This window comes from Nycticebus coucang, chromosome 1 (assembly GCF_027406575.1).
Source record: "Nycticebus coucang isolate mNycCou1 chromosome 1, mNycCou1.pri, whole genome shotgun sequence".
Lineage (NCBI taxonomy): Eukaryota > Metazoa > Chordata > Mammalia > Primates > Lorisidae > Nycticebus > Nycticebus coucang.
In genome coordinates this window covers 15,532,597-15,550,486 of record NC_069780.1, presented here as the reverse complement: position 1 = coordinate 15,550,486, position 17,890 = coordinate 15,532,597, and the positions used below count along the sequence as shown (strand labels likewise).

At 37.7% G+C, this 17,890-nt stretch overlaps 1 protein-coding gene across 9 annotated transcripts in view; it reads right to left on the bottom strand.

Moving 5' to 3' along the window:
• Positions 1 to 484: 484 nt before the first annotated feature.
• ARHGAP24 (Rho GTPase activating protein 24) overlaps positions 485 to 17,890 on the bottom strand; it is a 668,175-nt gene continuing 650,769 nt past the window's right edge. For all 9 annotated transcript variants that reach the window (XM_053599789.1, XM_053599915.1, XM_053599718.1 and 6 more), the window contains 4 exons: positions 16,987 to 17,060; positions 14,841 to 14,962; positions 6,146 to 7,220; positions 485 to 1,228 (listed from right to left, as the gene is read on the bottom strand). In XM_053599789.1, the coding sequence (XP_053455764.1) occupies positions 985 to 1,228; positions 6,146 to 7,220; positions 14,841 to 14,962; positions 16,987 to 17,060 (1,515 nt within the window). In that variant the 3' untranslated portion in view covers positions 485 to 984. The remainder of the gene's footprint in view (positions 1,229 to 6,145; positions 7,221 to 14,840; positions 14,963 to 16,986; positions 17,061 to 17,890) is intronic.

The window sequence follows — 17,890 nt, the reverse complement described above, 5'->3', positions numbered from 1 at the left end:
GTTTTGCTGAGAGGGACATGGTAACGTCATTTTACTGCTCTACTAGAAAATGCAACTGTGGAGGGGCAGAGAGGGCTTTGAATGGGTGACAGGTGCTTATACAGCCATGGTTGGTCTGGCAAGCATTGTTTCCCAACTTCCAAACAGCAGGAAGGATTCCTCTAATAGCCATACAGCAGTTATGGTTATAGAGATTCAGGGCAGAGGACAGAGTCAGTCAAGGCACGTCTGGTAAAATGCCATCTCGCCGTTTTTCCCCTGTAAGAGCACAGGAGACCCATATCTAAGGATCTGGCAAGGTAGCAGGGGGCTTGAGACGGGCACTTTCTGGGGCAGCTTCAGAGTTCCTATGTCAAACATCTCACGAAGCACAACTGAACAGTGCAGAGAAGAACTGAAAGAAGCAGTTCAAAGGGTCTGGGTGATTCTACTATGTTTCAGAAACTACGCAGATCTATTGGCGCAAATAGCACAGACACAGTATTTCTTTAAATTTTAATAACTCATATATATTTATATATATTTATACTTCTGCTTCTCTTCATTTCTTCAGCAAAAAGGGAAATAAAAATATTGATCTAGAAAATAAGCTGATGATAACACAATGCCAAAAATAGCTCATGTTAAGTGCAAGAGGTGAAGCTTGAAAGCAAGCTGAATTGCAACAACATACGGATTTAACCTTTTAAATACAAGACTTGCAATAAAATAATTCTTGCAATAAGCTTCTCATTTTTAGTTAACTTTTTAAAAACTACTCTCTATACACATCTCCAGTTGTAACACTTGACAGTAGCATGATGGGGCATGATATAACTTTGGTACACATTGCAGATAAGGATGATTCATGTTTCTGTAACTGATAGGCCTTCACCAATAAGAGCTCTGTACAGCCAGGTGACCAGCCACCTGGTCCCACGTGACACCCCACCAGAATCCCAGCGTTCTTCCCAAAGCCATGGGAGACAGCCGGGGGGAGCGGGCTCACTGGATCCATATCGTGTTCCCTCTCTCGGTTCTCCTGGGCTCCACTGTCAGCTCCCCAAACGTGGAGAAGAACTGCTCCATTTCCTTCTGCAGCATGTCGTTTCTTTTCTCTGCATCTTCTTTTGCGCGCTCAGCATTTCGCATTTTGATTTCTATCATCGTAAACTTCTTCCTCTCTTGATCTAGTTCATCGTGGAGGCTCATCATTTCTGTTTCCAAAGTCAAGTTTCGTTGTTCTAAGCTAAAAGGATGGGGAGGAGGGTAAGAGATAGAGTGATTTTATTGACTTGAATGCAAGAGGGAAGCAAACATTTTCTAAACTCTCTACAGTGCTTAGGAACTTGGAATAAAGCACTTTACAACAGTACGTCCGACTATTTGATTTGTGTGAAAGCTACCATTTTGGTAATTAGGCCCCAAACCTTCTCGGGAAGCCCGAGTCATTCTTTAATCGTGAATGAACAAAGGGGGCGCCAGAAGCCAGAGACCCATGCCCCCATGCCCTGCAGCACAGAAGGGGAGCAGCAGGAGGCAGCCCAACCCAGAAAGCTGAACATCACATGTAAACTTGACCTTACTAGATGAAAGGGGGAAAGTCTTATAAAGTTAGAAGAAACAGGGCAACCTCATTTGTTTTCTATCAAAGGAAAAATACTGATAGAGAAATGACATTGTTGGCATAAGTCCACTGTCAAGAGCAGGCTTTTCTGGAATAGATAGAATCTCAGAACTAAAAATAGATCTACCATTTGACCCTGCAATCTTGCTACTGGGGGTTTGCCCAAAGGAAAAAAAAGACATTTTATCATAAAGACACCTGCATTCAAATATTTACACTAGCACAATTCATAATCACAAAGTCATGGAAACAACCCAGGTGCCTTTCATGAGAGGATTAATAAATTGTGGCAAATATATGCTATGAAATAGTACTCAGTCATAAAAGAGATAGCAATCTTATATCTATTTTAATAACTTGGATGGAACTGGAGACCCTTCTCCTAAATGAAGTATCACAAGAGTAGAAAAATAAACATCACATGTACTGTGGACTAAATGGGAGTGGGTAGAGCTGCACCTTAATGCTCAGGTGAAAAGAATGCAGTCAAGGTCGAGTTTGGGGGAGGAGGAGGGGGGGGATGGGGAAATTCCCACATACTGGGTATACGGCACAATTCCTGGGCCAAGGACACAACTACAACTCAGACTTTAACCTTACAAAAGCAAGCCATGTAACAAAATCACATGTACCCCGTCTTATAAAAGAGTACCAAAAGTATCCAGCTAACATTGGCAAAAGAAGTAAAGATTACTGTATTATATAAGCACTCCAAATGATATTTTGCAAAAAATGGAGCCTGTCCAAGTAGCCAACTGTTCCCAACTCTCACAGCTTTCTAAGTCACTAGTGTATCTTAGGATATAGGTGCTTTATAACACTATAAATTGATAGCTATATTCTTCTGGATAATTGTAGAGTTATAAGTAGCTTCTTTTAAAAGAGGTGTGTGTTTTTTTCATAACCACAAAGATAAAAAATATATACACATTGTTCAAATAAAGGAGTACTAAATGCTTATTTATTATAACATGTACTTTGGTAACAACTTGCTTTTTTATTTCTTCTATGCTAAGATAAAGTCCCATGGGGCTCATTCAGGATACCATAAAATTAAAATCTGAAAGGTTAAGGTGGGAGTAGCTCTCAGAAATCTGACTATTTTCATAAAAATTTTAAAATCTCAATCATTTTCATGTTTTGACAAAATGTGCCCCATATGTTGATATTTCACTCAAGTAATGATACTTTAAAATGAATCTAAACTCCCTTTGGAAGGAACTAGAACTTTTTTTTTTTTTGCAGTTTTTTGGCCGGGGCTGGGTTTGAACGCACCTCCCCTGGCATATGGGGCTGGCATCCTACTCCGTTGAGCCACAGGTGCCACCCAGGAACTAGAACTTAACATGCTTATCCCTACAGAGTTTAGAAGGCTATTTGAAACCTATATTTACATTTTTATAAGAGTCTGGTACTGTGCTGGTTGGCACCTAGAATTATTCTAGAACATATTCTCTTTGTTTCCTAAACCATTTCAGAGCCAAAACTATTGGAAGAAACTGAATCTTAAATACTAGAAAGAAAACTCTCACAAAACAGTAGTATTGATACATTTTATGTACCAGGAACTTGCATGAAACTTCCAGGAATCTAAAGGACCGAATTAAATATGAAGGACTCCTCCCTAATACAAACACATAAAAATGCTGGAAAAATATATGAGAAATATATTTTAAGAATATTTAATTAAGGTTAATACAAATAAAATAAAGTAGCTTTAGGTATCAGAATCAAGGAATAAACTGAAATATGAAAATAGTCAGCAGAAGCACACCAGGGTAGATGGCCCCGAGGCTGGGGACAGAAGCAGGGGTCTCTAGGATAAGAGAGGCAGAAAAGTACAAGTGATTCATCTGAGTCTTAAAACATCAAGTGTCCTTATAACATGACTAAAAAGTCTGTAGTCATAGGGTTGGGGAAGTGGCAGAACTGAATCAGCAGAAGAGAGACTGTAAACCACAAAACAGGCCTGAGAAAAATTACCCAGAAAACCTCATAAAATGATAATGGTAAAAATTTAATGTGCAAAGGAGAAGTTAGCAGAGACAGAGGACAGATTAGGAAGGTTCAATATGTTTCATTGAGGGTTCTAGAAAGGAAAGATTGAGAGAGTGAAGAAGAAGAAATAGACAAAAAGGGTGATAGATAAAAATGTTCCAGAATTGAAAAAATACATTTTTGGATCAAATAATAAAATGAAGTTTAAAGGTTAAAGGATGGAAAAGATATATTAGGAAGTTACTGATCAAAAGAAAGATGGTATAGTGATATTAATATCAGAAAAAACTAAACTTTCAGGAAAAAAACATTACTATAATTCAGATGACCATTACTTAGTAATAAAAAGAACAATCCATTAGAGAGATAGAAATAATTCTGTGCTCTTATTCAACTACCAGCAAAGCCTCAAGTTATTCAATAAAATATAACATAATTATAAGAAGCAGTAGATAAGCCTAGAATAATGTTAGGAGATTTTAGAATATTTTCCCCAAATTGTAGATCAATGTGATAAAATTCAGGAGGATGGCAGAATATTTGAACCATTTGATCAACAGACTTATCTGTTGGTTGCATATAAAATCCCAACCTCAAAATAAGATAATAATTTTAGTAGGCCAAATAAATGGTATTATAGAAATGAATTTCTCTGACCACAATACAAATTTGTTAAGAAAATAAAGTTAGAAACCAATTTGGAGAGGCAAAGAAAGAACACCTCTTTTATGGTTATAAACTAAAGAACATATATCTCATTGACTGGTAATTCAACAAAGTAAAATATTATTTATCATCCATCTATCTATCTATCTATTTATCTATCTATCATCTGTCTATCCATCCATTCATTCTTAATACTTGTGGGGTAGAGTTAAAAAGGAATTTAAAGAAAAATGTGTAAGTCTAAAGAGGAATGACCAGAAATTACCTAAATAAACACTTGTATTTCTTGTCTTTGTATTAAACCTCTTGTATTTCTGAGCTTTGGCCAGTGGCACTCCCCTACCCTCCCCCTCTGCAGACCTCTCTCTTGGCCTAACATGAGGATAAGAACACTACAGCGAAATGGCCCACTGAGACGACACTCTATTGGAAAGTTCTTTTATTTTTATCAAAGTCTTTCAAACACTTGATAGATCTCAAGTCATACGTACAGCACCAATATCCTCAGAAATGAATATATACATCTGCAGCAGGAGAGGGGTAACTTTTTTCTCTCCTCCTCCTCGGAGTTTAACATGTTATCTCCTGCCTCCAAAGATAAGGTTCCCAAGTGCTAAGTGCATATTTATCATCACGCATTGGCAGCAGTTCAGAATTCCACTAGCTATTGATTCCAAAAACTACATTCAGCAAGAAGAGTCGCCTTTTAAGGTGATGACCTGAATTTGTTCTTATTTAAACCTCCTGCCACTCAGCATTAGTGAAACCACGTTTCCATTCAGTGAAACTTACTACAAATACTTTCCAGGGAGGTTAACTGCTCAATTTCATTTCTAAGTAGTGTTTCTGTTTGTATTTACTTTGCCACAGCTTCTGAAAGTATGCTACCTTTGGCTTGATAATTTATCAATAGACAGGAAGTATAGTAAGCTAATGCAAAGCCAGCTTTATATATATAAACAGAAACCGTGGAGATTGAACTCTGGAAAAAGTTGAATCAGGACAATCTGTCGAGGCTCCTCGTAAATCACGCAGCGCGAGGTCCCCCATATCACATGACTTGACTGGGACAAAGACCAGGACAGGGGCTGCTTCCACCCTGGCCATCTTATGAGAAGATGCAGAATGATAAAAGTAAGGTTTTAACGTGGCTGATTCTTTATAAATCATATTCTTCGTTCCCCAGATAGGCTCCAGTTTCCCTATGTGAATACACTCCATGTTACCTTCTTCTCAGAAACCTCCTTTGAGTCCGTTCTCAGAGTAAAAGTCAAAGCTGAAATGACCCCAAGTCCCCATGTCACCTGGTACCCCTCCCCTCTCTGAGCTCATCTGAATCCTTAGGGCCTGGAACTGAGCCTGGCGGAGAGAAGATACTCTCTGAGCATTCAAGGATGCATTCAAGGTTTGAGAGAACCAAAAGTGAGGGTCTGTTTACTTCTACAACTTTTTTCTTTTTGCCTTAATTCCATCCTTTTTTAATCAGTGAAAACTAACAGGGTCCTTCTGCCCATCCATTTCCTCACTTCTCCTGTCCTTCCAGCCCTTTCATAAAAATCTACATATTTAATGACAACCGAAGATAACATTATTGGGTACCTATTCTTTGCCAGGGACAGTTCTCAAACACTTCTTATGTGCCCTTGAGGTAGATACTACCAGTATTTAAATTTTTCACATTGGAAAACTGAAGCTTACAGAGATTGAGCTAACTTCCCCAAAGTCCCACAGTACACGAGTGGTGAAGGGAAGACTTGAACTTGGTTGTCTCTGACTTTGGAGCTGGCGTGTTTAACCCTGTGTGTGATCCCGTCCCAAAGGAGGAGGAGGCTACTGCGCCCTGTCTGGCAGTTACGACCTCCAGATTTTCCTCACCTCTTTATCCTGGACTCGTACTCTATCTTCTGTTTGGTCATTTCCTGTTTCAGGCTGGAAACAAGACTGTGCAGTGCACTGTGGTTGCTGGTGTTGTTGCCAACAAATGTCTCACTGTTGTCACTGCTGCTGGTGGCACGACTACTCCGACCTCCCACACTCCTACGGTCACTTTTGTTTTCATAGTCCCCAGGGTGGGAAAGGTCATCCTGCGGAGGCCCATCCAAAACAGGGTCCTCGAAGTTCCCACCATAAAAGTCTTGCTCTGGGCAGGTGGTGGTGGAAGAGCGGCAAGAGTTGGAGTTCTCAGGGAGGGAGATTTCACAGGAGGAGGTGGACCAGGTGGCACTGTCCACACTCTGTTTGTCATCAAGGTTCATCATGGAGAACTGCTGATGGACATTGTCATAGGTGGAAAGTCTATTGTGCTGGCCCGACTCTCCAGACTGCTCTTTCTGCTTGTTATCCCTTAGGGTCACATAGCCATTTGGCAGCCAGGTCATGCTTCGACCATGACCTGGGTTCCCCAGAGTGTCAGTGTTCAAAACACCCACACGCGTTGTTCCATTCTGTACACTGTGGGTGCCCATTTTGGTACCAGACCCCTTCAGTGAAGAGGTCCTTCTGGCCTGTAAGCTCCCATTGGGGGTGGTTTGGGTTTTCTCAAAACCTTCTGCGTTACTGCTGCTGAATGACCCATTGGTGACTATCCCACTACCCTTATTGAAGGCTGGGTTCTTTTTGACCATGAGTGGGGGACTCCTAGAGACATCCAGCTTGTGAACACTGTTCCTTGGGCTGCTGGTTTTGCTGCTTGATAGAGCTGTGGGTGAACCATTGTCCATGCTGCTTCTCTGAGGTGACTCGGACTTATCCCATGAGCACCTCCTACCAGGGCTGTCCTTGGTATTGTTGTTCTCCTTGTTCTGTAACTGGCCCATCGTGGTTTTCTTTTGAATTTCATTGTTGTTACTCACTCCATCTTGGGACTTGCCCTGTAGTTCTGCATCTTTAGGGAAGAGGCGATCATGTTTGCTGATCATCACTGACATCAACTGCTGGACCACCACGGTGCCTAGAATTGCACAGAAAGCAAAGTAGTGTGACTGAGACAGTTTTGATTGATTTCCTATTTTGGGTATGACTCTTAAAAAACATTTAGGTGAACATTCATCATTATCGTTAGCATTGCCAAACTGTATTCTTAAAGATAACAGGAATAGAAGCTAAAATTTCTCAAACATCTATTCTATGCCACAGAACTGTGCCAAGCATTTTCCTTTTGCAGTTTACTTGGATTTTGAAAGAAATATATGCATATATACTGTCATTATCACTGTATTATAATAAAGTAACTTGACTAAGGTCACAATGTTATTAAGGGGCAACCCTAGAGTTATCTAGTTCTAGGACCAGACTCTCAAGCATTATACAACATTTATTATAAGTTTGACACATAAGTATGAGAAATCTTTCTTAGGAGGAGGTCACTGTAACCTTTCATTTGACAATCACCTCAAACCATCAAGATACATCAGTGGCACCTTTAAAAAAGACACCATACAGGCTGTGTATGACAAATACAGCAAGGCAACAAAGTTCCATATGACTTCCACTCCTCACTGAAAAGCATCGGGACATTTTAAGTGAGATTAGCCAGAATGATGGAGTGTGGACCTACAAAAATCCTCTGCCATAAAAGCAACTAGTCAAAATTTTCAGAATCAACATTTTTAGAACTCTGAAAACTAGCTAATGGCTTGAAGCAATCCACAGAATATTTATTCAAGAAAATGGCTGCTCTCAGTAAGAGCAGTGAATTTTGCAGTGTATTAACCTGTCCTAGGCTCATTCTCCTCTTCTCACATTGCAGTAAACTTGACAAACAAAAGCTCACAATCACAGTGAAAATCAGCACTCTTTCAGCCACTGGAATGGGCAGAGCAGGGTTAGAACTCCTTCACAATTCAATTTTCAAACAATTATCATGATTTGACTTGCTCAGTATGAACAGTTTTTTCCCCCAGGGCCATTTGTTAAAAAACAATGAGCAGCACTTATACTTAATATCATCAATGCCCAAAACAATGGATAACAGTTGGGATGAACAATAGGCTAACCAAAATCTGGGTGATGAGATTTCCAAAGAAATGCTCTGATATATTCCTGGGAATCTAGAAGACAACATTTACATTTAGGATTGTGTGTATACTCAGGAGTGTGTATGTGCTCCGGAAAGAACTGAGAAGTCCCTAAGTTCTCACCTGTGCTAAACTTAAGGCTTTGCACAAGCAAAAACTAAAGTTTAAGAAAGAGCTGTAAACTGCCTGGCAGTTTACAGGTTAGCTGAGGGTTAAAGGTTTGGCTCTACATATACACAAAGCCACTTGGTTAAGACTGGAAGACTTACTGGCATTAGGCACTTTAGGAAATCTCTAGCTAATCATTAGTTGGTCATGAGGTAGACCAAACAAAAACTTGAATGACCACACATAAATAAAAATAAACACTTTATAGAATTTGTTCAGAAACTAAACAAAACCACATAGAAAACACAAACCCTAAGAAGGAGGTGGGGACGAGGGAGGAGAATCTGAAATGCATAGTTTCTACATATCATTAAAAATTTTTGTTTCTAGTCCTTACCCTAAACATTGCTATTGTTGTTAAAATTTAAGACTTTTTAATTTTGTGAAGGCAAAAAGTGGAAACCTAATAAACACATATATATGTAAAAAAAAAAAAAAAAAGTGCAGCTTTCAACCAAAATTACCAGACATGAAAAGTATAAGGTAAGTACAGCTCCCCTATACAGGCAAAACTGACTCTGAAGAAGCCTAGACATTGTACTCACTAGTAAGAGGTTAAAATCAGCTATTTTAAATGTGTCCAGGTAACTAAAAGGAAATCACGTCTAAAAAAAAAACAAAGTGAGAACAATGTCTCACCAAATAGAGACTAGCAATAAAAAGACAGAAAGTATAAAAAATAATCAAACATATTCTTGAGTTGAATAACAATAACTGAAATGAAAAATTCAGTAGAGGGGATCAAGAGCAGATTTGATCAGAGAGATCAAAGAATCTTTTGATTAGGGTCAATTATGGTTACAAAGGAAGAAGCATTAACAGAGCCTCAGAAATCTGTGGGGTACCATGAAGCATACTGGCATAAGGATAATGGTAGTCCCAAAAGGAGAGGAGAAAGAGAAATGAACAGAAAGAATATCTGAAGAAAGACAGGTGGTAACTGGAAACTTTCAGTTGATCAAATACCTGAAAAACATCCAGGAAGCTCAACAAATTCCAAGCAAAGTAAATGTAAAGAGATCTACGGCTAGATACATTGTAGCCAAATTGCTTAAGCAGAAGACAAAGAGAGTATCTTAAAAGCATTAAGAGAAAAGTGACTCATGTACCAGGGACACTCAATAAGGCTAACGGCCTATTTCTCATCAGAAACCAGGAAGGCTAGAAAGCAATGCAATGAAGTTTTCAAAATTTAAAATATGGAGGAGAAATTGAGAAATTCTCAGAAAAACCAAAACCAAGATAATTTGTCTGACTGTTCTATAAGAACTATAAAAGCTTTGGGGAATTTTTTTTTTTTTTTGCTGGGGCTAGGTTTGAACCCGCCACCTCCAGCATATGGGACCGGCACCTTACTCCTTGAGCCACAGGCACCACCTACTTCAGGGAATTTTAAACAAAGAAGACCTTCAAGAAAGAAAACGATTCTTTTACACAGATGAAAATACTATGATTCCTATTTGATTCTCATATTTTTACTATTCACTGTAAAATATGTATTATAAATCTATGTTTTGGGTAGTTCCAAACAATAAAAGTAACTCAGATAATAGCAAAGAGAAAAACTGAACTACTATGTAAAGCAGCAATTCAAAAACTCAAGTGATTTATCAGCTTTGATGGCATATCAACTAAAATCTCAAAATATATTCATGTATTCCTTTTTGATATAATAAGTGGGGCTCCCATCCTGTAAAACGGGCTGTAACAAGTAGGCTTCTATCCCCAACTTGGGGCCTCCAATCCAATAAGAATGTTATTCAGTATTAATTTTATTGAAGTATCTGCAATAAAGCAGAATGAGTTAATGAAAACTTTACTCATCTTTCCTTTGACTTGAACTATCGCAATTTGTTAAATGTGTCTATATGCTGACAAGTGATCCTAAGAATAGCCCTTGATAAATAAATACAGGGAATAAACTTAAATTTTAATTAGTAAATGTACTTTCTTTATAAAATACTTAAACATGAGGCCTGGCAAAGAAGATGATGAGGAGGGCTTTTGGCAATGTGGACTTCCACGCAAACAGCTACTTGTTGACAGGCCATCAGGGAGTAGTGTGAGGTCACTTTCTAACATCAGGCAGCATCATATAATTCAAAATCAAATTTTGAATAAGAAAAATATTATATTTACCTATCTTCTACATACTATTTCTGTGATGAAACAAAACTTATAATATATGTAGATCAAGTATCTGCATGTGCCAGGTCTTCTATCAGAAGAATGTTGCCTAAATTTCAATGTTCATACAAACTAGCTGGAGATCCTGTTAAAAGGCAGATTCTAATTCAGTAGGAATTAGGTGGAACACGAGATTCTGGATTTCTAACCAGGTTCCAAATGATACCAACAATAACAGAGTAGTAGCGCTGTCATCATCTGGAAATTTCAAATTTTCAGTACGCACTGCAGACAGAAATCAGAATTTGCATCTTAACAATATCCCAACATGATTCCTATATGTGTGTTAGAGTTTGAAAAACACTGTGGTTGATGAAAATATCTCAATATCTCACTTATATCTTCCAAATTAAGTTTCTCAGAATTCTAAAAGACAGGACCTAACAGTTTTTCAGATGAGAAAATTAAACATCAGAAAGGTTAAGTTGTTCGTTCAGGCCGTACAGAGGATGCGACTGGAGTGAAATTGATTACTCAGTCTTCTTCTTTCCCATTATATATTTGCCCACCTATATTTCAGCTGCTGGAATTTAAAATTGTAGTAGTAATAAGTAAACTTGGGATAGGAAACTAAGAAAAAGACTGGTCTATGAATCATCACCAGCTATTACAGAGTGGTGGCAGAAAAAACTGAATGAAATTAATTGTACCATGTATCCGACTTTTCTCTTTCAGTAGCCTCTAAATTTGTCATCCTATCTTCAATGTATGAATCAGTGAATCTAATAAAAATATTTCAAAGCAGTTAAGATAACACTCTCATTATTATGTACTATGTTTGCAAACACTCTGTACTATTTGCCCAAATGACAGACATGTATTTTCAAAGGTTTGTGGCTTCCATTAATATATGATTCTGCCTAGTATTCTGGGAAAATGGACCTTTTTCCCCCATCGCTGGACTATTAACATTTGATGCATCATTACTTCCCATCATAGCTATGGACTGTGTGGGGGCATTTAATTAATTGAAGAGTGACATCCCCAGGTTCTCCACAAGTTTGTGAACAGCCATGCCAAAGTGTACCTCCACAATTACACAGTGAGTGCCAGGGCTCTAGAGATTTAGAACTGTCTTTCTAGTATCTTGGCAAAATTTGATTTCATCTAGTTTCTGGGATAATAAATGGCAATCATCCCTTGTAAAGGGACTTCCCTTGAATTTTTATAGCCATTTAGGAGACTAGCATGGTAGTAATGATGATATGTATACTCATTATCATTTTTTTTCTTTTTTATTCCCTCTCTCTGTCATTTTCTTTCTTAGAATGCCAGTGAAGAACATTAAGCCCAAACAATGAGGTCAGAGTGGTTATAATCACCCAACCGTTCAGAGATCCAAGTGGATACTGGAGCCTCATCGTGCTAATGACCCAGCAATTCCTCCCTGGCTCATATACATTTACACAGTCGGATCCAAATATTATATTATAGGCACTTTTCTTTATAAGCATTGGCTAAGAATTCAATTATTCTTTAAAGATACTTAAGTCTTTAAAAATATGATATCAGTTCCCTCCGTCTAGGACTGGACATGGACTCTATTTTCTGGACCTAAGCAGGCTCGTAAACAATTTTGATCAATGTTCTATCTAGGCTACCACTCCTCAGGGAGGGTGGAACATCCAAAACATGACCACATTCCTGCACAATGGCAGTTTTAAACATTAACTTCTGCCCACAGGCCTTTGGTGCCAATGGCTGTGACATATTTTAGACATACGTTCCATTTCCCCAAATCCCCCTGCCTGCAGAAAAGGAGAGGTGATTAGAAAATGTAAATAAACCCCTAGATGAGGGCCAAAAGCAGCAACCTACTTGGGCCCCCTCTGCAGCACCGGAGGTTCTCTTTTTTTCTTTCCTTTATCTATAAAAAAAAAAAAAATTCTTTTGCTTACTCATGGTTTGTGAATTCATTCTTTGATTCCTGAGACTTAGGACCCAGAAATTCCAGTAACGATAATATATAAATGTGTGTATACACATACACACGTATACACATATATGAGCAGTGTTCTACGCAATATAACTTCAATTTGGAATTTTTGGAATGAATAACCCTGTATATATGTGCATATGTCATCCTGCATGTCTGAAGATAAACGTAAGCTATGTGAGTTTTGACAAGTGTATACGGTCCTGAAAATATTACGTAATAATAATCTGGAGAAGTTCCCTTGTGCCCCTTTGAAGTCAATCACCTATACCCACCTCTGGCATGGCCTCCACTGATTACCTTTATGTCTCTGTAGTTCTGCCTTTTCTAGAATGTTGTATAAATGAAATTATACAGTGTGTAGCCTTTTATGACTAGGTCTTTTTCACTTAGCATAGTATTTTTTATATTTATCCACATTGTTACATGTATCAGTAGTTCATTCTTTTCATGTCTGAGTAGCATTCTATTCTACAAATGTGCCAGATTTATTTATCTGTTCACTAGTTGATGGAGAATTGGTCTGTTTTCAGTTTGGGGCTATGAATAAAGGAGATAGGATGACGAGACAAGTCTTGAGTATACATAAGAAGTTGGACAATGACATTCATGAACTCATCCTAGAAAAAGTGCTACATACATCATTGCTGAACATCACTAAGGTCACCTTTGAGGTATTTCCTTAGGGAAGCTAGGCACCAATGCCAAAACGTAGTCTATCCTTCAAAGCAATTTTGGAAGTCTTCTTCTGGAATGGTCATCAGAACAAGGAGGAAGCAATGGGGCTCTGATGGCCTGAACACACCCAATCCCTGATGTACCCACAGGTATTCACTGCAAATGCAAAGGGCTAATTTATGAACAGTGGGTAAAATTGGGAAGGATTATACCTAGTCCAACAGAGGCCCCAATAGAGATGGCCAGTGGTACAGCCTGAAGGAGGTAGAGTCGTCCAGCCCCTAAGAACTGTCAACACTGACAAGCCAGAACTGTCTGTAGACAGGGCTCCATGTGGAGGGGAAACTGCTGAGTGAGGAATCCAAATTATGCAGGGTAGGACACTAGAGATTAAAGAAATGGAAGGACTAGTTAAAACCAAGGAGGGACAGGAAGCCAGGACATCTCCGAGAGCAAGACACCATAGTTTTGAGTCCTCTGTGAAAAGGCAGATTGAGATCTGTAGGTCAGAAAAGCTCCCCTGAATGGATGTCTTACACACACATGGCTTTGTGACAACATGACATTTGGAAAATTCACTGAGAGTTATCCCAGTCTTCCAAATGACACATTAATTCTATGGTGTCAAAGATATGTTCATTAATATCTACACTGATCTCACCAGAAAAGTGGTTAAGAATTAGGAAGCTGTCAAGCTTAAGGTGTTGAATACAACGTGTTTACATGCAAGTCCAAATTTTATCAACAGCAACCACTTCTGACAACGGTATTTCTTGAAGTGAAACTTTAATTTAGTTCATTTTTAGTGTCTGCTAAATACTCAAGTCCGACTGACCATAGTTTGTCAGTTGTTCTTTCAATTAAAAATGGAATTTTTAATAAGCAGCAAGTATACTTGCAACTCAGATAATAACAAAAATCTTCCCTATTATATTCCTAAATGATCAGTTAGTCTCACTGTGCAGAAAACAATGGCGCTATTAATGGGCACAGGTAAGAAAGGTGTCCAAGCACCGAGGTGTGCTGGTTATACACAGAAGATGTAGTTCATGGAGAAAAATAATACAAAATGTAGTTCATGAAAAAAAATAATTCCGTAAAAAAAAAAAAAAAAAAAAAATTCCGTTTTGTAATTCAGAAAAAAAGAATTCCTTCATGTTTCAATGCACAAATAAATAAGCAACACTCTTCTATAAAGGATCAAATTTCTTTACCTTTTGAAATCAGTCATATAAAATCAAAATTAATGCATAGATATTAACTTAAAATTCAAATGCTATTAAAGTTCTATAGGACTTATAAAATGATCTCAATTTATCTCACTTCTTGAAAAACATTTTCAGATGATTTGTGGAAGTTCCACTTATTCCTGTGATGCTACCGGGGAGGCATTTAGTAAATTTTGTTTTTCTTAAAGACAAGATTTTACATTTGAAGAACTTGAGTTACTAAATGTAATTGGCACAGATTCAGTTACGTCCTTGATTTTTTCAGAGTAGAATAGATTCTAGCCAATCTATAATCAACCTAGAATCAACCTGTTGATTCATCTTTTTATGAGGATATAAAATAATTATTTACTTACCCTCCATGATAGTCAAAGGATCTTCCACTTTGGGTCGCAGAATATTAGGACCAAAGACCGTTGCCAAGTTCTGCACGCTCATTTTGTTGACTCCCGAATAGGACTGCACTTCATCCAAGAACCTGTTAGGTGTAAGCATATAATCGAAACTCAAATTTGTCAGTGGTGGAAAGTAGATCACTGGGGAGTTTATAAACTGGAGTATGTTCAAAAATGATTATGGGGACAAAATTATTTGTATAGTCAAGCATCTTTCAGTGAAATGTAAAAAAAAACATATTGCAATTTAAAAAGGATCAAACTTCAGGGCTCTTATAAAAATCCTGTTCCAGCCTGGCTTGGTTTCCTCTGTCAAGCAAAGAAACAAGGGTGTTTGGACAATACTATCATAGACTCAAGAGTCAAGAATGTGGATTCCCTTCTAATCCTTAAAATATTAAATTTATAGACATATTCAATTAGGGAACAGTATATAAGATCACTAGTACAATCCTTTATTTTCGAGAGGAGGAATCCATTCTGTTTGTGCAGTAATTTGTGAGCTTCCAATTTATATAGTTAAAAATGTGATCAAACATAATGGAAATTAAAATATTTCTACTGATAGAAAAAATTACAAGCATAAACTGTTTCAATTTATTAGATGCTAAAGACTAACAGGCGTAAAATAGCAGGAGAGATTGCTTTTGTAATCTTTCAGCCTTTTTTCATTCCCCACCTCCTCTTCCTTTCTATAAGAGCCTCTATTATTTATTGCTTACTAATGACGCCAATGAGATAAAATGATGGAAAACAGAAGTCATATATTCAAATGGTACTATTATGTGTCAGTCGTGGCGCTAATTTATTAAATTCTCAAAGGATCTCTGTGACATAGGTACTACTATTGCCTCCATTTTACAGATGAGACTCCTGAGGCACTAGAGAAGTTTAGGATCTTTTCAAAGGACACAGAGTTAATAAGTGGCAGAACTCAGGTTTAAACCCCGTCAGTCTGGCCATTAACTATGATTCTACACCAGGGCTTTTAAAAACGATGCCCATTTCCAGATGCTGAATACTGTTATGTAACCTCAAATATAGTAACACTGAAACAAAAAGTCAGAAACTATAATTTGTTATTTGAAATACCTGAAGTTAAAAGTTTGCTTAAGTTTTTGGAGAGAAGTTAAATATTTCTTTTGTAGATGCAAAGACTTGAAATATACTTCTCACACAAGCCTTTTAAGGCCTTTTACTTAAGGGGAACGTAACCTTTTTCTTTAATAATTTCAAAATCTTGGGATTAAAGCCTTATTTATGTATAAGTCTATTCTGACAGTTACACAATCTCTTGCTTTTTCAAACACGAGAACTCAAGGTCTTATGTCCTTCTAAGTATAACCATCACCAAAAAAACTTACGGTGGGAGGTTTTAGAATTCCCACTCAGCCACTTTGACAATGAACTCTACCATGTCCTGCATTAGTCTTAACTTCATAGTTCCTAGTTTGCTCACCACTTACCTAATCATGACACCAAAAGCCTACATAAATATAATGCACTGTACTGAGTTAAAAATTTCAATTTTATTTTAGAATAGACTGGAAAGTTATCATTTACGAAACCTTGACGTGACTTGTACTGCCAATTCGCAACCTCTATTTAAATCCAGTGTAAGTTTCAATTTTACATCTTTGGTTTCTCAAACAGGGGCACAGACCTGGCACATCCCTTCCCAGGTCTTGAGGTACATATGGGAACTGACAGAGAGCTTTATCAAGGCACAGGTATTGTTTCAACATGATTCAATTACCAATGTCTTTCCCTGAGTCTTAGGTGAGAGAGAAATGGAAATAATATTTATTAAACACTTACTATATACTAATCATTTAAAAATACAATTCCGTTTTTAAAACAACTATGTGAAATATGTGTTTTCACTGCCATTTCACCTGTTAGGGCCCTGAGACTCAGAAAGAATACAATTAAGCAATTTTAGTGCTTGGAGAACTGTTTAAGGTCATCTTGTCCAACCTGTGAATTTTATAGAGGCCAATAGCAGAGCTCAGAGCAAGTAAGTGATTTTACACATTGTTAAACATAAATTAGTGTCAGGCTAAATACAATCTTGTTTTGTTTAGTTCTGTCTGGGTACATTTCTTACCTGCAAATGTACTTGAGGAGGTTGTAATTGACCACTGGCAAACTCTTCACCTGCTTTGCTAATTCCTTAACACCCTGAGGACAAAGAAGAAAATAAATGTTATTTTTCTGTGTGTTGGCCTTGGAATTAAGGCAAGTGGGAAATGGCCATATAGTTTTTTTGTGAATTAGTTTCACATACTGTCCTGTCATTAACACACACCACCATCATTGTGAGCATTTAAGAACACTTAGAAAGATATTCAAGCATTTTAAATATCTCCCTAAGTACTATTTATAGACAAACAGATTTAAGTGAAGTTGTTTATCATTTTTAACTTTCGACTGACAAAGGAAGATAGACTCATTTATAATAACGTAATTTGAAATAGGAAATTAGTCGTGATGTGGCAGGGGTCTCTCCCATTTTTAGTATGCCCAGAACTCAGAAAAACATTTGTCTATTGACAAATGAGTCCCTCAAGATTACTCATGTCTAGGATCTATCGTTTAAGGAAGGAGGATGGTTGGAAAGCCTGATCTTTCTGAAAATTTCACAAGGGACTAATCTCTGCAGTTCTTCTCATTGTAGAACTCCCTTTAAGATGTAAATGTCTCCCAAAGGCCATTTGGTCTCTGTAAATGTCCAAATAATAAATATTTTAGGCTTTCTGGGACATATAGTCTCTGTCTCTGACATACACTCACCTCTTCCATTGTCATGCAAAAGTAACCACAGGCGATATTAGGTAACAAAAGGAGTAAGGTTTCATTTACAAACATAAGCAGCATTTTAGACATGAGTGCTAAAAACATCTAGCAGCAGAAAGAATGGTCTTTCAACAAATGACACTGGGACAACTGGTTATCTACATGCAAAGTAATGAAGTGGGTCCCTTCATACAATAAACAACAGTGAACTCAGA